This window comes from Chelmon rostratus, chromosome 23, assembly GCF_017976325.1.
Source record: "Chelmon rostratus isolate fCheRos1 chromosome 23, fCheRos1.pri, whole genome shotgun sequence".
NCBI classification, from domain to species: domain Eukaryota; kingdom Metazoa; phylum Chordata; class Actinopteri; order Chaetodontiformes; family Chaetodontidae; genus Chelmon; species Chelmon rostratus.
In genome coordinates this window covers 1,318,805-1,343,698 of record NC_055680.1, presented here as the reverse complement: position 1 = coordinate 1,343,698, position 24,894 = coordinate 1,318,805, and the positions used below count along the sequence as shown (strand labels likewise).

General features: G+C 43.2%; 1 protein-coding gene across 4 annotated transcripts in view; it reads right to left on the bottom strand.

Moving 5' to 3' along the window:
* Nucleotides 1–23,875, bottom strand: part of map4k2 (mitogen-activated protein kinase kinase kinase kinase 2) — a 31,112-nt gene extending 7,237 nt beyond the window's left edge. Inside the window, exons 1-19 of one of the 4 annotated variants that reach the window (XM_041964718.1) lie at nucleotides 23,499–23,874; nucleotides 15,032–15,089; nucleotides 14,141–14,231; nucleotides 13,807–13,871; nucleotides 13,127–13,182; nucleotides 12,100–12,147; nucleotides 11,950–11,992; nucleotides 11,744–11,816; nucleotides 10,045–10,176; nucleotides 9,884–9,946; nucleotides 9,667–9,748; nucleotides 8,615–8,731; nucleotides 8,332–8,410; nucleotides 4,975–5,033; nucleotides 4,824–4,876; nucleotides 1,665–1,703; nucleotides 1,192–1,225; nucleotides 379–535; nucleotides 3–178 (exon numbers count right to left, since the gene is read on the bottom strand). In XM_041964718.1, the coding sequence (XP_041820652.1) occupies nucleotides 3–178; nucleotides 379–535; nucleotides 1,192–1,225; nucleotides 1,665–1,703; nucleotides 4,824–4,876; nucleotides 4,975–5,033; nucleotides 8,332–8,410; nucleotides 8,615–8,731; nucleotides 9,667–9,748; nucleotides 9,884–9,946; nucleotides 10,045–10,176; nucleotides 11,744–11,816; nucleotides 11,950–11,992; nucleotides 12,100–12,147; nucleotides 13,127–13,182; nucleotides 13,807–13,871; nucleotides 14,141–14,231; nucleotides 15,032–15,089; nucleotides 23,499–23,591 (1,518 nt within the window). In that variant the 5' untranslated portion in view covers nucleotides 23,592–23,874. Of the gene's footprint in view, nucleotides 1–2; nucleotides 179–378; nucleotides 536–1,191; nucleotides 1,226–1,664; nucleotides 1,704–4,823; nucleotides 4,877–4,974; nucleotides 5,034–8,331; nucleotides 8,411–8,614; nucleotides 8,732–9,666; nucleotides 9,749–9,883; nucleotides 9,947–10,044; nucleotides 10,177–11,743; nucleotides 11,817–11,949; nucleotides 11,993–12,099; nucleotides 12,148–13,126; nucleotides 13,183–13,806; nucleotides 13,872–14,140; nucleotides 14,232–15,031; nucleotides 15,090–23,498 lie in introns of all 4 variants that reach the window. The other 3 variants (XM_041964719.1, XM_041964721.1, XM_041964720.1) reach the window with 3 other exon arrangements.
* Nucleotides 23,876–24,894: the final 1,019 nt, after the last annotated feature.

The following is a 24,894-nucleotide window of genomic DNA, read 5'->3' as shown; positions in this document are numbered from 1 at the left end:
ACAGAGTCCTCAGTCTTTTTCCTCAGCGTGCTCCATTCAGGTGACAGCGGCGTCTCTCTCTTTGGAGAGGAAACAGTGGTCGCCTTCCTCTTCTCTGCTGTTACAGCATCCCCCGCAGGCAGACATGGATCACTGCAGCGCTGTCTGATGTCCTGTGTGGCTGAGCACCTGGCCAGCACTTGTCAAACACAGGAGAGACAGAGAGAGGAAGTGATTTTTGTGTGTGGGTGTTGGGTGCTCCAGGCTCTGTCCAGCCTCAGCTGAAGTCAAACAAACAGGCTAGCTCAGCTGACCACGATGACGTTTATCTTATCTGACTAGCTGGCATGCTGGAAATACAATGGTGACCTCTGATGAAGTGGCTGCGATGCGTTGTACCTGTAGCGGAGGTGGAGTCAGCAGTGATGGCAGCGTCAGGACCCAGAGTACAGCTTGGTCTCAGGGTCAGGTCTCCGTCCTCTGCGTTGGGAGTTAACGAGCTGAAGGCTGGCAGGGAGGCTGTAGACGGGCTGAACAAACCGCTCTTCCGACCTCCCTGAAAAGCACCAAAATCACATGACTCACTCAGTAGAGCTAACAGAGTCACATTTCACTATTTGATCTCATCCTGTGTTTCAATTGTAGACTTTATACGATTATTATTAACTGTACACCGGGCTCTAATGTTAACAGGTCAGCGTCTCAGTTGTCCTGTTGAGACAACAGTAATAACAAGAGAGAAATATCTGTTACACTAAATCTGACGAGCATCAGTCCTGGCTACATGCTACACTTCACACTAACATCTGCATGTCACATTAACATGTTAAATGCTAACAAGCTAAAATATTGTTGATTTAAAGAGAAAACCCTGGAAAGAATAGTTGAATTTTTACTCTAGTAAATCTAAATTTTGAAAGTGTAAGAGACAGAAATAAAAAAGTAATTTGCTTATAATATTAAAGACAGACTTGTGTAATCGTTAACTTTCTGCTGTTTTGAAATCGGGGCATCTTTTACTCGCTTAGCTATTCACAGTAGCAGAATTTTTTACATCCCACTGTATGTTTAAGACAAACAACAATCTAGTACAGCACCACATAGTAGTAGAATTAATGCCTGTTTTTGCAGGTGTATACATTCTCAAACCGAGAACAGAATGAGTGCATAGTTTGCAGTTCATTGGTTCATGCTTGTGTGGTTATCACTCACATCAGTAGATGGCGCCCTCCTAATGGTTAAACTCCTGAAAGACAAGGGAGCAACAATGTCCTGATCAGGCTCCGAAAAACCTTAGAATCAAGTCATCTGATGAGATCCAGATCAAGTACCACGACAACAAGCTGGACAACAAAGGCAAACGCTGAAGATGCTGAGGGCAGAGTAACAGCGGCACACAAATGAACACCTTGAGGCAACATCACAACAAAAGCAGACAAAAAGCCCAAAAAGCTGAAAACCAGTGGGTTTGTGCTGAGCAGCATCCACATCCAGTTTGTGACGTGGGGTTTGAGATTAGTGGAGAGTGAACACAAACCCACTGATTTTGTCAGAGATTTTTGGCATTAATTGATCTTCACGTCATTAAAAAAAAAAATCAACACAAGCAGTTTATTTGAGGTGAATTCAAGAGGGATGGGGGACACTGCTGTTAGGAGAGGCTGGAGTTGATGGACGTGGCCTACCTCAGCTGCAGAGCTTGCTCCACACATTCCAACAGGCTCCTGCAACAGGAAGACCTGGTGTTTATCTGACTATGGGCCTGAATGGCCCAGAACAATGAGAGGGAAGGAATCAGAGGCTTCCTTTCGAGTTCTGAGGCCCAATAGTTCTGATGTTTGCACTGAGGCTCAGACTCAGATATTTGGTGCCAATTTAAAGCTTCATTCCAGTTTACAGCAACTCGGATCTTATTCTCTCAGTTCTGGCCATCATTGCTATCAAATTTGAGAACACTGTAACACACCAAGTTAACTGCTAACTAGGGTTGCACCAGGAGTTTAAAAATACTGTGGTCATGAGTCATACATGCAACATTTTTGGATGAGAAATAAAAAAATACTGACAAGTAGGCTAAGAGTTAGACTTACATATGTATTTCCTTACTTCAAAAGTGACTAAAGGAGTATTTTGATGCATATTTTCCCAAAACTGTGTGCATGGAAGCAAATGAGGCCAGCCCCTGAATACAAAGTTGGTTATGAAGTGTGCTAAACACAAATTGTATTTGAGTAATTATGGCATCTGTCACCATTTTCCTTCAACCAAACCAAACCAGATCAATGGTTATAATGTCATAAACACACCAGGAAATGGCAAATCAAAGCCAAGGCCTGAAATTTCATTAAACATTATTTGATTTTCACCAAAATTCAAAGTTAGCACGCAGTAGCAGCGTGCAAAAGCCTCCACGTCACCAAAATAGTGAGGACATGACTTTGATGTCCTTAATATTGGCTAAAGCCCTGTTGCTGAGATCTGGGAACATGGTGACTTTGCCAAAAAAAAAGAAGCCACTCTTCGCTTTATATTTTGACTTTCATCTTGAATCCCAGCTAGTTTTCAGACGCTCTCAATCACAGCATGGGGCATGCAGGTGATTGACAGCTGATTTAAGTAGGTGGGAGTATGTCCTGCGCAGTCAACTTTTCAGAGCTGCTAGTTCACTGTTAGTGAGCCAGTGGATATACCAAAGATCAGCAGTCCTGTGTGTGTGTTGATTCTCTTCTTCAGTGTCGCACGGAGGTCAGTAGTTCCTATTTTCAAAAAGGGGGACAAGAGGGTGCGCTCCAAATATTCGGCATCACACTGCTCAGCCTCCCTGGAAAGTTTACTTCAGGGTGCTGGAAAAGAGGCTTCGACTGACTGTCGAGCCGCAGATTCAGGAGGAGCAATGCTGATCCATCCTGGATGTGGAACAGTGGACCAGCTTTACCCTTGCAGGTTTGTTGGAGTGGTCATGGTCACTGGCTTGACCAGCCAGTCTAAATGTGTTCTGTGAACTTGGAGAAGAGGGGCACTGCTGGAGTATAGGGTACCGGTGTGAGCTGTGTCTGTATCATTGGCACAAAGTCAAAGATGTTTCCAGTGTGTGCTGTCCTCCACCAAGGTTTCCCCTTGTCTCCAATCCTGTTTGTGATATTCATGGACAGAATTTCAAGGCGCAGCTGGGGTGAGGATTGTCCTGGTTGAGAACCTCAGATCATGTCTCTGCTTTATGCAGATGATGTAGTTCTGTTAGCTTCATCAACCGTGACCTTCAGCATGCACTGGCACTGTTTGCAACTGAGTGTAAAGCAGCCAGGATGAGAGTCAGCACTTCCAAGTCAGATGCCAGTCGGCAGTAATGTGTGTGTTGTTCTGGAATGTTGTGGTAAAGAGAGAGCTGAGCCAGAATCCAAAGCTTTAGATGTATCAGTCAATCTTACGTTTCAACCCTCACCTATGCTCATAAACTGTGGACAGTGACCGAAAGAATGAGACTGCGGATACAAGCAGCCAAAATGAGTTTCCTACATAGTGTGGCTGAACTCGGCCTTAGAGACAGGGTGAGGAGCTCGGACATCTGGAGGGAACGTGAAGTAGAGCTGTGAAAGGAGCCAGTGGTGGTGGTTTGGCCATCTGATTATAATGCCTCCTGAGTGCCTTCCTTTGGAGGTTTTCCCGGCACTTTCACTGGGGACCCCAAGGGTAGACCCAGAATTCACTGGAGGGATTGCATATCGCATAAGTGGAAGATGGATGGAAGGATGGATGTCACGGTGTTCCCAGATCTCACAGATTACTTTGGCGAGAACAATTTTAATATTATTGATCAAAAACTACTAAAGTAGAAAGTTCTAATAAATTCTAATAAACCAGGATGATCCTTTTCAGGCTAAGACTATTATTAGCAATAGTAATACTGTCACTACAGTTGCTACCACTGTGACTGCTAATCTAATTCTGCTACTACTATTGAACACTCTGAGGCTTTAATGCCAACACTCTGTCATTGAACACAATCCCTTCTCTCTGTGTTAGAGTGCCCAATAGTTGCCCCAAATCAAAAAATGGCTGTAAAATAACAAATAATTTTTCTTGTTGTTGCTAACATACAAACTAAATAATGTCATTTACAGGTTGTACTAAAATAGTCTTAACAAGTCTGTGAGTATATTATTTTTACTGATTTTTACTGATAAAACATGGAAGTGTGTGACAGTTTTAATGAAATAAATGGGGCTCCATAGATCACAGCACCCAGTTCTCTTAAAAGAATACTCCGCCAATTAAAAAAATAGATGTAGTTGTGGTACACAAGTAGCAGCTAATGTAGCCTGGAGCCTCTGGCCTGCAGCAGCGATGAGGAGCAGCTACAGAGGTCTGGTCGACACACTTCATTTTCTCATTTTCAGACTCATGGTCTTCAGACCCAGCCGGCGCCGACTCAGGTGACCTCACTTGAGGACATTAATCAGACTTCACACAGCTCCCTCTGGAGACACTGAAGGCCTCAAGGAACTTTTTTCACATATGCAGTAGTGCTCCTGAACACCTGCAAACACATGCTGATGTTACCCTTTACCACATCCATGCTCAGTTTACTGTTGGGGATTTAGTCACCAACACACTTCACAAGCAGGGAGGAAATCTTTGGATTTGGGGGCACTATTGGACACTAAAAATAATCAGAAGGGTGGAATTTTCGGAAGCTTTTCCACTGTTATCGTCAGGTTAACTACTGATTGCTTCAAGGGAGGCATCCTGTACAGAAGTGACATCTCAACAAGAGAAAAAACATAATATCCTCAACACAGAAAGAAGGTAGAAGAGTGGAGAAGAAAACAGAAGAGGAGTCTTACGGTGAGTTGTCTTCATCTCCAGAAAGACTCCAGTCATCATCATAAGAGCCCTGCTGAGAGGGGAACCAAAGCAGAGCCTCTGGTTACATTCATGGCATGACATCAGTATACAGAGCTGTCACAAAAATATCTTGAAGAAAAAGTGCATTACCAAATCAGGATATGGTTCTGTGACCTTCCTCAGTGGAGGCCCAAACTTCACTTGGTCAACTGCAAAGAAAACATGATGAGAATGAAAGGAGTGTGGTGGAGTGTTCACATGGAACTGTGGGTTTTATCAGGCAGCAAAGAACAGGCCAATGTGCTCCCACACGATCCAGGCTTTTTGATGCTCGCACTATTGATGAGCACTCACTTTCAAGTGCATTGATTAACCTTAGTTGGAGCTAGACACCGGATGCAACCACACATCATCCGTCGTGTCGATAAAGAGCCAGCACTGTGTTACACTGGCGTCTACAGCCCTGACCCCGTGCAGCTGAGCACGACATGGCAACAGTGCAATGACAAAACACGATGACGTTTTTAATGGGACAGCTCCAATTCAGTTTAGGACTGTTCGGCCATTTGCAAACAAACTGTGTTTACTGGCAGCAGTTTTACAAAGTGTTTCTGAGCCCATGTAGTAACCTCCTTTATACAATCACGTGTTCACAAAGTGGTGAAGGACTGAGCCTTTCCAGGATGCTCCTTTCATACCCAATCATGATACTATCGCCTGTTACCAATCAGCCTGTTTACCTGTTGAATGATCCAAACAGGTGTTTTTGGAGCGTTCCACATCTTTCCCAGTTTTTTGTTGCTCCTGTCCCGACTAGTTTGAAACGTGTTGCTGCATCAGCTTCAGAATAAGCAGATATTTACAAAAATCAATCAAGCTGATGAGGTAAAATATTAAATATATCGTCTTTAGACTGTTTTCAACTGAGTAGATGTCAAAAAGGATCAGCAACAGATTGAACACAGATCATGGCTGTAATGTTGCCCTTTGCTTTAGATGGTAGTCTGAATTGCCTTTATTCGCAGTATTCCATCATTCATCAGTCAACACATTAAATGACAAGTGTGGCCACTGCGGCTTTTTTTGTTAAATCTAGTTAACAACCACTGTGTATTATTCTGACTGCTGCTGCCACTGTGTCGTATGTTAGTTTCTTTCAGAAAACAGTCATTAGTATGCACATGTCGCTGTTGCCGGCTGTCTGCGTGCTGCGATGTGATGTCGTCATGCACCCATATTCTGAAGTGCACACAGCTTGTTGATGATGCGATCTGTAAGGAGGACCACCGGGGGATTGAACACTCCATCCGTTTTCCTCTCGTGACACCATCAGGTCAAAATATCAACTTGGAACATAATTTGACAGGCAGACTGCCATTAAAAGCCTGTGAACCAACAGAGTCTGAACTCCCCTGTCTGATGGCAGATCAGGGAGGGTTGTGTCTGACAACCAACTTTATGCAGCAAATGGCTAAAAGTGCAGTACTAAGAAAGCAGACAGGGTTTAGGCACCTCTCTCAGGCTCACGTTTTAATTCTTCAGATAACTGTCGTTTCACTTTTCATGTTGCAACACATCGTGCGTGCCTTTGAGGAGAGACATGGCAGCTTTTCACCGCGTCTCTGAGAGTCACTCCCGGCTGACAGCTTGACTTTGAAGCAGAGGATGCGGAAACTGGTGAACCAGAAAGCAGATGTTGCCCTGTCTCTGCTCAGTTAGCTAGTTAGATTAAACGTTTATTTTTAACATATATAACTTCATATGAAAAGTGTTTGAAGTTATTTTCTTTGCCGTTCAGAATTAGACATAAGTATGTTTGCAAAATGTATTGACATATTACACATGAATATCAAAACTATGACAGTAAGCAAATAAAGGAAGTGAAAATGTAACTTGTAATGACCAAACAAACACTTATTAGTTATTTTGCATGTTTTACTATGAATTACACCCCCTGCATTCTCTGCTCGTGCCACCATCAGGTTGACGTTAGCGATCTGCTCGCTGTAAATACCTTTTGCAGCAGCAACAGCAGCAGAGGCAGCGCGAGCCTTCAAAGGCCCATATCGGTCAAACTGAGGTGCAGGTGTTAAACGTGTTTGTGGCTTGCGTGTCTACGACTAGCATGCAGTATGTGAGGGAAGCTGAGGTCAGCGACACGTTGTCTTATGATATGGACCTGGGCAGAGTGTGAAGCCAGACTGTCGCACCAGAAACACACCACAAGACAGTGCAGCAGTATGAGGTCACTCCAGCCGGTCATAGAAGTCCCACTGTCTGTCACACACCAGTGGCATGTTCTCAGTACCATCCGCTGACGCACCCCCCCCCCCATCCCACATGTGTGTATGGGATGCAGGACGAGGGCAGCCACCAGCAGGCTGACTGAGAGGCTTTTGTCCTCATTCATATTATGGAGATTACAGCACTGAATACTGGAGTCACAGCAGACAATGAAGCCACTCTTCAGCAAGCACAACCAACATACAGTACATTTAGACACGCATGCATACAGCCACAAGCACAGTCATCACGTGCACATGCATATACAGTGATTGTGAGAAACAAGTAGTATTAATGTACAATATTGAAGATATATACAGATGATCTATTCACTGGGGTGATGAGCGTGAGTGTTGTTTGCCTCCTATACTCCTTCAAATTTTATTCACCTTCTTTGTGTTCTTTACAAGCATAGATGATTACAAGCTGCATAAAGACTGGCTACCTATATATAATGTTTGATATATAGGTGTCATGGTGCCTCGCAATAATGATGCTAATGTGAAGGATCTGCAGGTATTTTGTTATAAACCGAAGTGTTGGACAAATTAAAAATTTAGTCGAGTCACCAAAAGTCACTATTCAGCCTCAGGAGAGCATGAATGTCTTCACAACAGTTCAAGGCAATCCATCCAGTGGCTGCTGAGATATTTCAGTCTTGTCATAGTCATGTGGATCCATGCTAAAAACACACCTACCAGCACCTTTAACGTTCACTTGTTGCGCTTGTTTAGTCTGTACACAAACAGACATGGAAAAATGGCAATTTGTGGTTTCAGGGGGAGTTACATGCTGTCAACCCAACATCTGCCCTGCACGTCTGTGAAGCATCTCTGGCTATAGCTCAGCTTGCCAAATACCAGTGAGCACAGCTTTTGGTTTTGGTCTCTGTATGAACACAATGTTACCAAACCTGCCAACCTCACTGTGTCGGCGAGACTTTGGGAAACTGTGTCTGCCAAGGGACAGTTACAGCACGCAACTCCCCCTGAAACCACAAGTTCATTTTTACATTTCTGTTTGTGTATACAGAGAAAGTGAATAAAATGTTGTCTAACCCACAGCCAGTCAGTATCAGTTTCATGTCAGTGCAGCACAGACAGAGCTCCAGAACCTGTTCAGCTTCACACAGTGACTGGGAACACCCACCCTCCAACAACTCAACTCAACAGAGTGTTCCTTCAAAATATGTCTATGTGTGTGTGGATATGGGTGTGTCCTCACATTGCTCTTCAGACAGGGTCCTCTCTACAGGCAGGTGCTTCCCTGCTGACTGAATCTTGTCAGGAGCCACTTCCCCAACCTGTCAACAGATCACATCCACATGAAACCCCAGCAAACACCCTGAATCTGCCTGACTCCCTCCACCAGCATGTCTCTCTGTGTCGTTTGCCGCGAGCACACAGAGCACAAGTTTTATTTCGGAGTCACGTAGCAACACCTCTTTACATTCTGGACGGTTGATTAAATGTTGTATCAGTAAATATCAGCTCCTTGTGGCACTGACCTCCAGCTCGTTGTCGTCCATGCTGTGTATGTGGGTGGTGTGAAGCTCAGGGTTGCTGGCCATGTCCAGCAGCTCAATGATCAGGTTACGGGTCAATAGCTGGGTCACGAACGGATGCTGAAGGAACAAGTGTCAGATCGTTACCATGAACACTAATAGAAAAGTAGATTGATCTCAGAAAACCAATATACTTCAATTGACAGCACAATCTACACTAACTGGCCGAATAATTACTATAATGGTTGAAATTTAAGTCTTTGAGGGGGCACTGCCAAGCTGGTTCCAAGTCAAGATTTGAAGTTACAAGGAGGATGTCTTTGCTGTGATTTCTCCATGGATTTGTGACAGTGTGTGTGGATGGATGGATGGATGGATGGATGGATGGATGGATGGATGGATGGATGGATAGATAGATAGATAGATAGATAGATAGATAGATAGATAGATAGATAGATAGATAGATAGATAGATAGATAGATAGATACTTTATTAATCTTCAAAGAGAAATTTACAGTTCCAGCAGATTAAAGGGTGGAAACACAAGGGCATGCAAAATAAGAACAATTTTCAAATACAATAAGACTATTTCTAAACCAGGAGGTAAAAATATAAAATATAAAAAAACAATATAAGCAAAAAACAGTTTCATTTCATACATCGTTTCAGCAGTGTGTGTGTGACGTCTTTGTGCTTCCATCTGACAGAGCTCTGACCAGATGTGCTGCAACATTTGCAAACTGAGTCCGTCGGGTGACGGGGAAAAAGAACGCAAACATTGCTGGAAAAATTAAAATGCTGTTCACACCTGTTCAGGGAGCAACGTCTGTTCACACCTGTGTAATGTACTCAGATTCAGTTGGATTGCTTTTCTGCTGGGTAGCTCCCACTGACTGCTCTGAAGCAGATGAATGTGAGGCTTTCATTTCCACACTGATGAGGGTTAGAAATAGGACTTACTGCCTTTATGAATAGTGCATATGTGAAGACGTGTAGAAGACAGATGGCCAGTTAACTGGCATTCATTAATGAAAAGCTATAAAGAGCGAGCTGACCTGCAGCAGTGTCTCCGCTGAGGGCCTTTTACGAGGGTTTTTAATGAGAGCCATCTTCACAAAGCTTTGGAAACCTGCAGACCTGCAGAAAGAAGAAGGGAGAGAGCGACAAAGTGTGAATTAACTGCACATGAAGAAGATACTGATAAGATTAAAGAAGTGACAAATGGTCCGACATGCTGTGTGAATTTAAAGGTGCGCAGACAGTTAAACTCACCACTTGGCTTTATCCTTTAGTCTTGGCGGCTGGAAATTGCTCTTGGACATCAACATCAGCGCTCTGAAACATGTTACAGAACATAAGTCTCTCGTTTTTATCCCTCTGTGCCATCTGTGTGTTTCCAGCTGTCTGAGGTCCTGTTGTCTGTGCCGACTCACCTCATTGGGTGGAGGTCAAACATGGGCGGTTGGAGCTCAGCCAGCTCAATGGCAGTGATGCCGACGGCCCAGATATCGCACAGGTGGTTGTACCCCCCCTTCTTCTCCACTGCAGCCACCTCTGGAGCCATCCTGGACAGATGAAACAGAAGAGGAAATCATGGCCTTTTACTGATGCTTTAGCATCGAGCAGACATTGTGGTCCACCTCTGATATGACACATTTATTTACTAAAACAAGGCTCGGTAAGTTCCAGTTTTAATTGTCAGACATTACTCAGACAGAAGCAAATGATGCATTTGTTGGGAATTATTTTCAGCGGTGAGTATTTGAGAATTAGCTTTGTCGGTCAGGTATGTGCACAGTGTTTTGATTTGGTTTGCTCTCAGTGTACTTACACACAGTTCAAAGAACAATTTACTAGAAGTCAAAAACTGACATGGAACTAATAACAAGAACAACAAAACTGAACAATGGGGAGATATGAAGGTAGATTTAAAAGAAACACAAAACTTTGGGCATTTTGAACATGAACACAAAATAAAACTGAACACACAAGTAGCTAAAAATAGGTGCATATATACTTGGATCAGTTCATTGTGGGTTTGAATATCTTCATTCATAAGATTTGATTAGACTTTATTGATCTCACAATGGAGAAATTCACTAAAAAATATATGAAAAATATATTTTAAAAAATTAAAAATAAAAATATTAGTTTTCTTTTCAATGAGCAAGTTAAACCAGTTAATAATGGGAAGTCTTTAAATGATTTCTCAAGGATTTTAATGGATTCCTGAAAGGATAACTTTCGTTTTTTACAACGTGGACCTTATTTGTAGCATTAAATACGCCCATATACTCACCCAGACAACTTTGGTGGCATTTGGAGTCGTTTTGAAGAAATTAGCCTCAGAGGAGCGGCGCGTATATCCGTATAATGCGAGTACTCGGGGCATCCATGCGCAGCCTCTATATAACGCATAATCTGCGGCGAAACTCGTTCATATTCCAATATTTTGTTATGATATGCTGGTGCTATTCCCCTCTGAGCCCGTGGTGGCATGTTATCGACATCCAGCGTCTCTAGACAACTACCTCTGACGTGGATGATGTCATTACTGCTAGCAGCCAGCCACAACACGGCTAACTCTGCGGCGGTCGGCTACGAATACGCAATAACGAACCATAGCTGTGCCAAACTACAGCTAAACTAGCCGACCGCCGGCTCAGAGGGGAATAGCACCAGGATATCAGAACTAAATATTGGAATATGAACGAGTTTCGCAGCAGATTATGCGTTTATAGAGGCTGCGCATGGATGCCCCGAGTACTCGCATTATACGGATATACGCGCCGCTCCTCTGGGGCTAATTTCTTCAAAACGACTCCAAATGCCACGAAAGTTGTCTGGGTGAGTAAATGGTCGTATTTAATGCTACAAATAAGGTCCAGGTTGTAAAAAAACTAAAGTTATCCGTTAAGGCAGCCTTCACCATTATATGTGTGATATGTGATGTCACTAACACCAATGAATGCTGCTATAAATACTGTCTGGGTGCAGCCCTCATCCAAAACATACTGACAGCAGCATTGTGTCACTCTGCAGAAACCCTTACAGCACACTCCCGGTCTGCATGGTCCTGTAAACAGGCAGAAGTGCAGTGAGGTCAGGTGAGTGCAGCTTCCTTCATCTTACCAGTATGGAGTTCCTATGAAGGACTTCCTTTTGGCCACAGAGGCGCTGATCTCTGCTGCCACTCCGAAATCAGCTAGACACAAAAGAGACAGACAGGGTCACGCGGGGGCTGAAATCCAGCACGGATGCAGCTGCATTTAAACACATCTGAAGAGTGTGAGTAGTTCGATAGATATTACAGTGTGTGTGCAGGTGTCACCACTGACCCAGCTTCACATCTCCTCGCTCTGTCAGAAGGATGTTGGCTCCCTGAAGAGACGACACACATGTACTGGTCTGCGCTTGTGTTCACGTGATAACTCACAGTTTAATAATGTGTGATCATAACTTGACAAAGCTTTAAAAAAACTGATTACCTTTATGTCTCTGTGCATTTTGCCCGTTTCATGCAGGTGATACAAACCCTGGAAAAAGCATGGAGTGAAAATCAGATGAACTATGTGTAGATTATTTTGTTTATACATCTTCTCACAGTATATAAAGTACATTACCTCCATCTCAATCCACAACATTATTAAAACACTGCTTACATGTTTATGTATCAGTATTAATACACTTTAATGATAGCTCTGACAGGGGCCATCATGCTGCATAATGAGCACTTTATGCTACATTTTACCAATGCATTTATACATAAGTAACATTTTACTAGCAGGACTTTACTTGTGGTATTTTATAGAGTGGTATTACTACTTTTCCTCGACCACTGAGCTCCAGACCCAGTAGTAGTGTAAGTGAGGTAAGTGAGGCACTTAGCAATACCAGTACCACATCTTTCACACATATTTTAAACCAAGCATAATTCAAAATTATTCTAATCTTAGTTGAAATTATGTAATGCAATAATGCATACTGGTGCACACTGAAGAGAAAGTGAAACAAATACACAGAACAATGGCTTCAAAGAGAGGCAAATTAAAGGGAAAAACCAAAAGTACATTAGAATGTTTGTATATCAACTTAGACGGCAAAGGATGTCATGATGAAGCCAGACGCAGTGAACTGTTCTGCTCTGTGATCACTCATAATCATGATCATCGGTTTATTTGGATGAGGTTCAAATGTGACCATAATGTGGATAAACTAAGTAAGAACATGAGGGAAATCAGCCAGACCATCAGCTGTTCTCTGGGTTGCCTTCAAGCCTGAACGCTCAGTGAAACCTTGCAGTGAGCAGACGGTCACTAACAAAACACAGACAGTCTGCCATGTTCTGCCGCAGCAGCATTTACCAATACAGTATATTTAGTGGTCTGGCAGGGTTAAACACTGTTTAGCTCCTCTGTGGCCGGGAAAAACACATGACTCACTCTGTCGACAGTGTATCTTTAGAGGTTTCACAACGCAAAAGCAACAGGCTGCGTTTCCCCCAACAAGCCTTACCTGGAGGGTTTCTCTGCACACGTACGCTATCTGCTTCTCCTTCAACGGGCCCGTCACTGCGAAGAACAGTTCGGTTAATCACGCACAGACTCGAGAGGAGGCTGAAAAACAAAGAGCCAGCTCCATGCATTTCTAACAATAGGGCGGAGCTGGCTTTTCAGAGTTCCTCCTTCAAAATACGTTTTACAGTGAGGACAATAATGCCTCAAAATGAATGTGGTGATCGCAACATATTGGGACATATGTCTGCTGTCATGCCTGTGAGATTATCTTAGTTTAGCATAATGACTGGAATCAGTAGAAGCAGCGCTCCAGATTTAGAGAGGGCTCCTTTTCTCAAGCTGAGAGTTACGTTATTGGAAATTGGAGGTGTTCACCAAGTGAGACATCCCAGCTGTTAATTCACTGCTCGTTTGTATTGGCTTTCACTTGGTAAGTACTACAAATATATATGATAAAAATACCTAATTTAGGATTAAAAATTCCAATTTATCTGGTGTGAGTGTTTGCAACGAGACACCCCAGGGCTCCAGAGATAATAACGATAATAATATTGATCTTTTTCACCTTGCTTTGGGTAAGAAACAAAAAACATTTCCACTGTTGACTTGCACATGTTACTAAATTCATATGTAACAAAGCATACACTCAGAATGCTGAACACTTATTTGGATTTATACCATGATACATGTCCTGAAGTGACCCTCCGCCACAGTACTCCATACAGATCCACAGCTTGGTGTTCCTGGAGAGACACACATGTGTTGGTGTTTGAGACAGTTTTGCACAGATTGTGAAAGACAACGTTGAAACATTCAGTATCAAAAGTGGACACTCCCTAATACTCTGCAGCTTATGCATGCATCAAACAGTCTAACTAAGCACTAGAGAGAGTGGGAGAGGAATCCAGCGGCAGTGTGGGGAGAATAAAAGTCAAATTCCACATATTTCAGTCCACCAACAATCCCAGGAATGCCACACAAGTGAAGAGGACAGGCTCAAAGCAGACTGCACCTGTGGTAGCTGCCGAAGTAGGCAACGATGTTTTTGTGCTTGCACTCCTTCATCATCGTGATCTCCTGCTGGATGGATGTGATGTCATCACCTGGGCAGACAGAGAGGTTAGTGAGTGTTTTCTCTCACAGCAGTCTGACTTGTTACAGCTGGAAGAAAAATTATATACCAGCAAACCACAGGGTAAGAGTAGTGGGAGTACTGGTATGTGAGGCTGATGTATCATTCACTTAACATCAGGCCACTGGGTGTATTCATGGACTTATTGATCTTTATTATTGATCTTATTGATTTTAATTTATTATTAAATTTAAAAAAGGCAAAATTAAAACAAACAGTCCAACAATTTAGGAAATTTGCGTTCTTGCTCTCTTGCTTGGAGATCTGTATGTAAGTAAACTGACATCATCATCTTAACATTATTAAAAAGCAGCAGTCACCATAGACACATGTCAGAGTGTTATCTATGTCGGTGGCCGCTGACATGTCAGCCAGACTGTCTTTGCTCTACAAAGCCCTGTATCGGCCGCCGGTGGGTGTGTCTCACAGTGGGATCTAGGACCACCGCTTTGAACCGACACCCAAAGTTTTCACCACATGTTTCTAATGGAAGTGGACTGAGGTCTGGAGCATCACAAAACTGCACTGTGTACGGCGGCCTTAAGATGTACGAAGACTGGAACCGAGAGGAAACTGCTAACCTTGTCCTGTCCTGTGGCGTCTAATCAAACTGATATTGATCTTCGCTTCTGTCTGACTGGAATAAGGCATAATTACCAAAATGTCAGACTGTTCATAAGTTTAATTCAAATAATAAAGAAAAAATAACAATATCAGAGGGAAAAAAGTCAACATGTAACATGTGAGCGTGTTGTGTCAGGTTTAACATACCGGGGTCCAGCTTGACAATCTTGATAGCTGCAAGTTCAGACGTCCTGATGTTACGAGCCTGAAAGGGGCGGAAAATACATGCTGTAATAAATAAATATATCCACATAAATACATTCTACTGTAGTATTAGTTTGTCACAGGACGTCAGGTAAAGTCAGAAATACTATATTTGTCAGCAGAGGAGGATACTGCACATTAGAGCACATGCTGACATATTGCCAGACTCGTGTAAATCTGCAACCTGTTAGAGCCGCAGCGCATCAGAAAGACGCATCAATCCATCTCATTCCATCGCATCACTAAGTCCTCTGGAGGAAGACGGGAAACAGATCAGGTGTTTCCCATCTCCTCCTGGTGATCCACTCGGTGACTGGCGAGGAAGACAGACTTCCTCCTGCATTAACATGCGATCTGTATCTGTATATTAATATAAGGTACACATATTTTACACATGCACACCTCATCCAGACCCAGTCAGCTTCCTCAGCAGCAATAGTTATATCAGCTTCACCGAGCAACCTGCTGCCTCAGTGGCCGGGAGAAGGACTCGCAGTGCAGCAGAACATGGTGGTTCTGTGGCGCTCATAAAGACAGGTCTCTTATTGCTACTTGTCTTTGGCAAATATTATTTTGCCCCGAGCAAAATCACTTGGCATCTCTCTGAAAGTCAGCCGAGGGAGCACTTCAGCTCAGGACGACTCGAGTCAACCCTGAGAGCAGAGAGCTCGTGTTGCGCGCGTCATATGCATACCCATGCTGTGATAGAGTGCACTGCTGTGGTTTTGAAAGCCTGGCTGATGTGCCTTCACACAGCTGGCACCAGGCTGCTCTTCACCTCACATGACACATGTTTTGCGCAACAATAAATGGCTTTGCATTGCTTAACACGATAACCTCAGCAGACCTGTCAAATAACACTATGCGGGAGCCCAAAACAAGACCTGCAGATAAAAGCTAACTACAAGTTCAATGCATTTTTACATTTCTAAATTTCAGTTTTAAAATTTTACTGGCTTGAGGACTTTGGCATTAGTTACTCTAGTTGGTTAGTTGGTTAGAGTCTGACATTTCTTTTAGCGTGGAAGACATGTTCTGCAGATAATAAATGATCGCTGTGGTTTTCAGCAGGACTTCAGCCTTTGCACTTGTTATTTTGTGAATGACTTCACCACAAATGCGCTCTTGCTCATGAACATGCTCCAGTCCAAAAGAGCGCTTTCACTCTTCAACGTGCGCTTCCTCAAGACCATGCATTTCACAAACGGCGCTCGCTCCTGACTGTGCACGTTTTCACAGCGACTCACGAACACTCATCTGCTCACTTTCCCACACTCACAAAAGAGGTGAGGAAGCCCCTTGGACAAGACACACTCATGAACACGCATGCGTTCACTTGTCCATGTGCAGTTATTTGGGCTCGCAATTCAGTTGTGTCACATTTGTGAGGGCATATTTCAAAGAAGTAAGAGAGATTTGGGATAAGAACAGGCGAATATTCTTAAATGAAATGCAATGTTGCTTGATCAATCACAATCACTAAACTTTTCAACATAGAGTCTGAAGACATTAAGTCCTGTCTGGAGCTCTGCCACCTGCCCTCGCCATCAGGATAACAACACCTGGGCACATATCCAGCAGCTCAGTATGCTATCTTGATGATGAAGGACTTATAATTAGTTTAGCCTGCTGTCTTGCGTGGCTTTAACCTTGTATTGATTCCACAGAAAGGGCAACAGTATTGGCACAGAGAGCTCTTTCCTACTGGCAGTCCCAGACAAGCCCCATGTGAGTCAAAGTCAGATAGACTGATAACCGTATCACCTACGAAAGACTGATTCTTTGACTGGGTGATAAAACTAGCTCATTGGTATGACGGTGAGAGAGGCACCAAAGCACATTAGAATGAATCATCTGGGATCCATGAAGAGGCGTCCATCCTGCTGTGACATATGGCTGTGGACAAGTGCTAAATGGACAGTTCAAATGACACACTGACTAATCAATCAACATGGGCGTCATTAGAAACCACTGTTTGCAGAGCAAGGTCAAATAAAGTACAAATGAGTCAAAATCTTCTGAAGTTCAAGTAGAACGCTGCTTTTCTTCTTATTGTCAATGCATTTCAGAATAAGCAAATTAAAAGGGATCAAATGACACTTCAAACAAGGTTTAGCATGTTATATTTACATTTAATTAGCTTGGCATTCACATCCACTCCACGTAATTTACAGTCAGACAGTTTCTGAGGTCATTCTTATATTTTAGATTAATTCAGCACAGCCTGCTGAGCAAAACAAAACTAGTTCACTAGCAATGCTGATCAGTTCACACGTTCAGGGTTAACATGTTTTCATCTTCCTCACTTCTTCCCGGGAATATCAGTCATCCCCACGCAGCGACTGCATTGACGTCAGCTGGACTGCTTTTCACTCCGGGCATCCACCACAGATGAAGCAGCCACCAATGGGATCAGCAGGTTGTCTCAACACAACCTGTGGCTCGGCTGCAATCACTTCCTGTTTTCTTTCCTGTTCTACCACAAGCTTCCTGTGACTGCAGTGATAGTAACGTCTCTCAGATGGTTTTTACATAGCAGAGCCTGAAATAACAGCCATTCGGGGTTACATAGCGGGGGGGAAGCGGAAGCTTCAAGGCACTTTGATCAGGCACTCAAATGGCCTCTGAGTCACAAATGATATACAGTCTATGGGCAAACTATAATTTCTCCATAACAACACCGCACCACTCTGTATTGAATGCAGACTTACTAAATCATGGGGCATGGATGGAACAAATCTGAAGCTGAAGAAACATAGAAACTAAAACTGCTTGTTGAGGTGAAATAGAGGCCTGTGCTTGTTGTCTTGCACTTATTTAAACAGGAATATGTGACTTGTGAAAGCAGAATAACAAATGATTCATCTCACAAAATGAAAAGTGGAATTCATGAGCAATAAAACACACCCTCTCTAAATCCAGTGCACTCAGGGGGTTTGCTGCTGCAGGCTTACTGGTCTGACCTGTGGTTTGTGGTGGCTAATGTTAGCTAATGTTAGCAAACTTTATGTATGTATGTACTTTTTGTCACTACGAGTGACACGTTCACATTACACACAATTAGCTAAGAGTCTACGCCCATGCTAGCTGCCTCGAGGTGCTCTGAGCATATCAACATGCTAACATGCTAACATGCTAACATGCTGATGTTCTGCAGGTGTTTACCATGTTCACGTGGTAACGTTCTGAAATTGCCGATTAGATCTAAACACAAAGCACAGCTGAGGCTGATGGGGATGAACATGTACAGGAATGTCAACATATTTCATGGTTGTACATCCAATTAGACGTTTCAGTGAAAAAACAGAGAGGTCAACATGGAAAGTCAGTCATCAATGATCTTGGGAACATTAAGTGTGTGCGCCACATTTCGTGGTAGTGCATCCAATAGCTATTGACATGTTTCAGTGCGGACCAACCAACAGCAGACCGACACTGGCGTCTCACAGAGCAGCTTTATGGTAAAGAAAGCTGTGTAATTACAGAGCAAATACTATGTACTAATGTTGTAAGTGCACTATTTTGACAATTAGTAGACATATATTCAATGTAATTTTGTTGCAACAGTGTAAAAGTGATATACTCTGTAAGTAAAATGTCATAACATCACAAAAAAAACCTGAAAATGCAAGTCAGAAATCTGAAACAGCACTTCTCATAAGTCCCACATGGAGTCTCATCAACTCCATCAAAGCCACTCATCAGGATGGTTCCAACATTGTTCTGGTCCACAGTTTAACCGCCGTTCTGAATCACTGCACACGGTACAGCACACTAAACCACAGGAGATCAGAATGATACCGATGCTTCACATTAGCAGTGGTGAAGCTAGCCTAACCATGGCTTTCACTGACGGCAAACAGCCTGCCTTGAACTGCAGACACTGGCCAAACACGGCCTCTCGTTTGCATCAGGGCGTTTCTCTCTCTGTCACTGTCTGACTCTGAAAACGGATGCTTTCATTCAGGTTGACTAATCAGTCATCAATATCTGTTAAAGAGCCTGCCACTTGGTCTGCACAATACAGCAACTCATCCATTTTGTTGAAAAGAAAGTATCACTATCAATAATTATTACTTTAAATGTGTATTTATTCAGATGTCTGTTTACCTTTAAGCACAGGCCTTAGAGAGTAGGTGTAAGTAAACCAGCACCAGCATTACCGTCAAACAGTACAATGAAAAGCTACTGAAATGTTACAATGGAGTTCCTCATTTTAGCCAAGCTTTAACAAAAACAAACACGAACACAATGACAGAAAAATCCTTGAGAATGCGATGCAACTCCATGGCCAAGAACTCTACAGGTACACTAAATGTGCACAACAGCTTACATTTGATTTAGTGAGATATTAATATTACATAGTTTCTACCTCCCTAGTAGCAGGACTTCTTTCTGAGAAAAGCTCACTTCCTCAGCAGTCATTCGGCAACACCACTGCAGTGTGACACATGAAAGTATGTCTAACATTTGCTGTATAATCTATACTGTGGAATGAACCTCCAGGTCTCTCCTTCTTCTGCCAGGCTTTGCAGTGATATGAGCAGCTCTTTACACTCAGCTGCCATGACTCACAGATAAAATCCAAACAGATCTAAAGCAGCGACCCATCATTTAGAGAGCCGCAAACAGGGTAATATATAGGCGAGAGACAAGGCCGCAGTCTATCCTTAGTGTTAACACATAACGCATGATGAACTGCTCCTGTCAGGTTTGGGTGTCACGCGTCACAATCACACAACAGAGATTTATTTTCTAACGTCCAGCAGCACTCAACAGTAACAAAGGAAGAGATAAATCATAGAGAGGCCAGAGAGTTTTGCTTTCTTCCCGGAAAAAATGAATACAGGCACTGATGTCACCATCTGCACTTACAGTAAACCCCATGGCTGGATGTGCCACGTTCATGCCATTCAAGGGTTGAGTGCCAACATCAATAAGAAGCTTGATCAGAGTGCAGAGGTGAAACCAGAATGTGGACACTGAGTGCAGAACATTTACTAACATTTAAGGAAGACATTACAGTTTGTACGTATGATAAACAGTAATTCAGGTTAATGGCTTTTAAGAGTTTCTGAAGCCATGTGAGAAATGTTAGTTTGTTATTTCATTTATTGAGTCAGACTGAAGTGAGCGATCACTCGAGGACAAACATGCTCTCCATGTGGACTGGCTGAGGCTGGTCAGAGCCACAGGAGGACATGAATCAAGACTAATAAGAGGGTCCCACACGAGCTCTGAGCTGAGTGTCCTCTGAATAGCAGCAGTGTGATGGGAGCGCAGTGAAAGCCCACACAGTCACATGTCCAGAGGTTTCACCCTTGACTCCTGCAGTTGCAGCTCCACCAAACCCGCCAACAGCAGCAGTGGGAGTGATAATGTGCTATTGTCTGTCACTGTATGTGCTGCTGTTCCCATTCACAGCCGACACACAGGCTGCAATATGTCCAAGTGTCACAGTAATGCAAAGATGGTCAGCTGAGCATGGCTCATGTACGTAAAACCGTCTTGGTTGTAGTTTGACATCATCAAACGGCTGAGAATCGCCTGTCAGTCAAACAGCGCTGGTGGGACTGTGGATTTTTCCTGGGATTTACTGTGAATTTTGAGTTCTTGGCTGGCTTCACGTTGCATGTGCTACTGCTAAATGCACATTTACAGCTGCATCAATCAATATACTCATCTGAACAATAGGAATGAGGTCACTGGTGAACTCAGAAAATTATCATCAACTCTGCAGTTTCCCTCAGATCTAAGGAGCTTTTGGCATCTTTCAGCTCATTTGTTTTGGTTTTACAGCACACATCCACTATTTCTCATCAGCTTCATTTCCAAAACCCAGTGTACACTACCTGCTCGGCAACAAACAGCTGGCAGCTGAAGTCCCTTTCACAGGATTACCCATCAGGCAGTGATTTCACTATTCACACATGCACCTACAATTAGGAGCATCATTGTCTTGCCCCTTCTCACACATGCCATAGCGGTGCTGGAATAGACGGGGCAAGGGACAGTCAAGCAGATGGTGGGAATTCAGTTATAAAACCCAAGAGAAGAAGAAGAAGACGGATGAAACCTTTTATGTGCTCGTCCCTGCATGTTACTGCTTTTATTCACAACACGACGCAGCGTTTTCCCTGAAATGTTGCCGAGGCTCAAGGTGGGAAACCGGCAGACTTCCCTGAATATCGATCCCTGCTCCCATTTACACATGACCCCGCTGAGGAAATGTTCCTCCACATTTCAGGGAGAGACTGCATGTGGGAAAGGGGGGTGAAATTCAAGACGAATTGGTTAACTTAGTTAAGCATTCAGCAACTAAAGGACTGGATATTTTTCTCACAAGTTGGTGGAAACCAAAACAGAGCTAAAAGAGAGGGAATACTGGACGTATGTTCATCAGGTGGACGGAAACACAACTCAAAATGAATGCTAGTGTTGCCCTGTGCCTGCTGGGTGTGTAAACAAGAAACAGCTTGCTAACAGGTTAGCACTTCTATAAGGTGATAATTTGACAACGTAGCATTTACAGTTTGTTTTGCTGCCCCCTGGTGGCTATAAATATCAATCAATGCAGCTTTAAAAGAGCATTACATTATAACAATGTCAGACTCACAACAGACTGCCTTAAAAAAGGATCAAAACCTACACAGTGGAACCGTACATAGACTCTTTTCTATTATTAATCTTCAAAACCTGTCTCCTACATTACCCACAATTCCCACAACTCAACCACCGACACCTCAGTCAGAGATTGGGGGATTGTTGTGCTAGCAGTGGCTAATGCACAGTAGCCTGCAGCCTCTGGCCTGCAGCAGAGAGGTGGAGCAGCCACAGAGGTCTGGTAAGCTCACTTGTGTCTAACTCCAGTCTTCAGACCCGACCGATGCTGACTCAAGTGACATCACTTGAGGACATTACTCAGACCTCACACAGCTCCCCCTGCTGACACTGAAGGGTTTATGCAACTTTTTCACGCATGCAGTAGTGCTCCTCCTCCTACCCATAATGTCCACAATTTGAGACTTTTCTCTCTAGTTTTATGTCCTCTCACCAAACATACAATGCAAAAAGGAGCAGCAGCTGGTCTTTTACTGATTGAATGTTCAGCCCAGAACATAACATGCACAGTCTGACACACCTGTCAAGAGAAAACCACTGAAAATGAACTGAAAGCGCGTCACTTCCTTTGCCACACGAGACTTCTCATGGGAAAAAAAAACAGCAATGGCTGTAAAATATGTTAAAACATGTAAAGAATCCAGCTCTGTAGCAAGCGGCAGAGGGACTCTTTGAACAGATGAGGAGTTCCCCGTGTTTCTGGTGCGGGGGTTAAAATAGAAACAATACAAATTCTTGTGCTGCTTCTGCAGGATGCACAAGGCACCGGGGCGGGTGAGCTGCACAGGATGTTTGCATCCTGACGCTGAAATCATCGAGTGAAAAGAGGCGAAAAGAGCCAGGTTTCTACTGAATAGACAGGCTGAATGATCAGACGGTGTACGCTGTGTCAACCCCTTGGCCACTTACTGTTTATATTGTGAGAGCGAACCTTTTAATATCAACTTCTTTGATTTGTCAGATACAGAGCTGCAACTGATGCTCATTTTCAAGATTAATCTGCCAATTTATTTCCTCAATTAACCGATGAATCGTAGAGTGTATGTAATGTTGAATTTCTCAGAGACCACGTTCAGTTTGCTTGTCCAGAACCTTGAGATAATCAACTGACTGTTACATTCTGACAAAGAAAAGCACAAATCCTCACATCTGAGAAGGCTGACATGGAGAGTATTTGACAAGTTTGCTCGAAAGATGACTGAACAGATGATCAGAATGGTTGCCAATTAATACTACAACTACTTATGGATTGCAGCTGTAGTCTGACTACTTGATTTTCCAGAAAATATGACAAATATCAGCATTGTAATATAAAATAACACTGTGATAGGAGATGTTATGCACATCCTTATGACAACAACATGCACACTGCACAACTGATGCAACAGGCTGAACTGTGCCTTGATAAATAAAATAAATACTTGCATATTTACAGGAGATATTGGGCTGGGCTTCTTAAGGCGCTGATAAATGGCTTTAATGGGATGACATAATGGCAAGCGCTCACACACCACCTCGATTACCCAGAGATCCCTCACATGAATTTGAGCCTTTTAAATGTAATGTGAACATTTTGTTTCCCTTGACATGCAGCTGACTGGGTGATCTGTGTCAAAGGAACTGAACTCTCAGACAGGCAATAAGAAGACTGTCAGAGCTGGTGAATCTCTGGAGGTCAGGTTAAAAACCTCTCACTCACAGCAGCTTTGTTCAGGAACTGAAGCGTCCTGGTGGAGGCTTTTCTTCTGTCTGCGCCGCGGTGCAAATATGAGGAAATGTTCTCACTCACCTTGAACACATCTCCATAGGTGCCGCACCCAATCCGATGAATTAACTCGTAGTCATCCAAAGGGTCCAGGAATGACACCCCTATCCTGTCCATGTTTGGAGACACGTCTGGGTGCTGTGGGTGAGCCTGGCGGGCTCTCTACTCACACATCCCCGCTGCTGCTGTCGGAGGAGAAAGCTCACACTCTACCTGACTGACCGGGCGCTTACTGGGGAGCTGATTGGAGCTGACTAATTGCTGGCGCATCGATCCGTCTGGCAGACCCGCAGACTGCTCGCTGACAGCACTGACACACTCTCCAAGCATCTGTGCGCAAATGGTCCCGAGTGGAGCTGGAGCCAAATCACGCATGAGCAAAGACGCTGCACGCTGTAAAAAATGTCAAGAGCAGCCGTTCACCTCTGCTCGCGTGTGAGCTCGCGCTGCTTTCAGTCCCGTTGAACCTCATTGAGGACACAACAAAAGTCTGACTGTTAGGAAGGGAAAGTTTTCACTTTGCTCATCAGTTTGACTTAAGAAGTCATGATTTTGAGTCGTCTCAATGTAGATTTGATGTCACAATTTGAACGTAAAATTACTAAACTGTGGTTTGTGACCGAACAGGACTGAAAATCTGACGACGCTCAGCTTCAGCCAGTGTTCAGCTAATCAACTGTTAGCATGCTAACACGCTAACCTGAGAGAATGAAGAGATGTAGCTAAGATTTTTTTTTTAAAGTCCAATATTTGACATTTAGTATCCCATAATTTTCACTTACAAAGTCAGCATTGTGTTTTATTAACTAAAAATTCAGAAGTCCAAACTTTGCTCTTAGAATGCAGCCCTTTTTTAGTTATTTATTTTATATTTTTTATTTGTGGGTTAATGAAGCAAGTTGACAGCATATACTGAATGTAAATGGTTATATTTTATGCTGTAAACATGACAATAAAAATCTTGTGGCAACAAAAAAGATAAAAAATTCAGAAGTCAACATCGTGACTTAATGTTTACAGAGTTTGTAGTTTTCACCTAATTTTGACTTGACTTCCATAGTAAATAATAAGTGTGCCCTGGCCAGGGACTTACTATAGACTATAGGTTTGTATCATATCATACCCATGCCCCATGATCTTTTGAATCTGTATTTCATGTCTTAGTTATAAACATTTTGTTTGTATATTTAAGTGTATTGTGTGCATATTGCCCTCTGACAGAATAAAACCACACTATAGCATATGCACTGCCATTCACTAGAACCTGATATTCCTGCTCAGTCTGCAGCTGCTGACTCTCATAGACATCACTGCTAAACTATAGTTACATGACATAAACACCAAAGTTTTACTTCCCCTTTTCATCAGCACATGCTCATCGTGACTGGTTTTCTCTTCCTCTCATTTATGGACAATATTT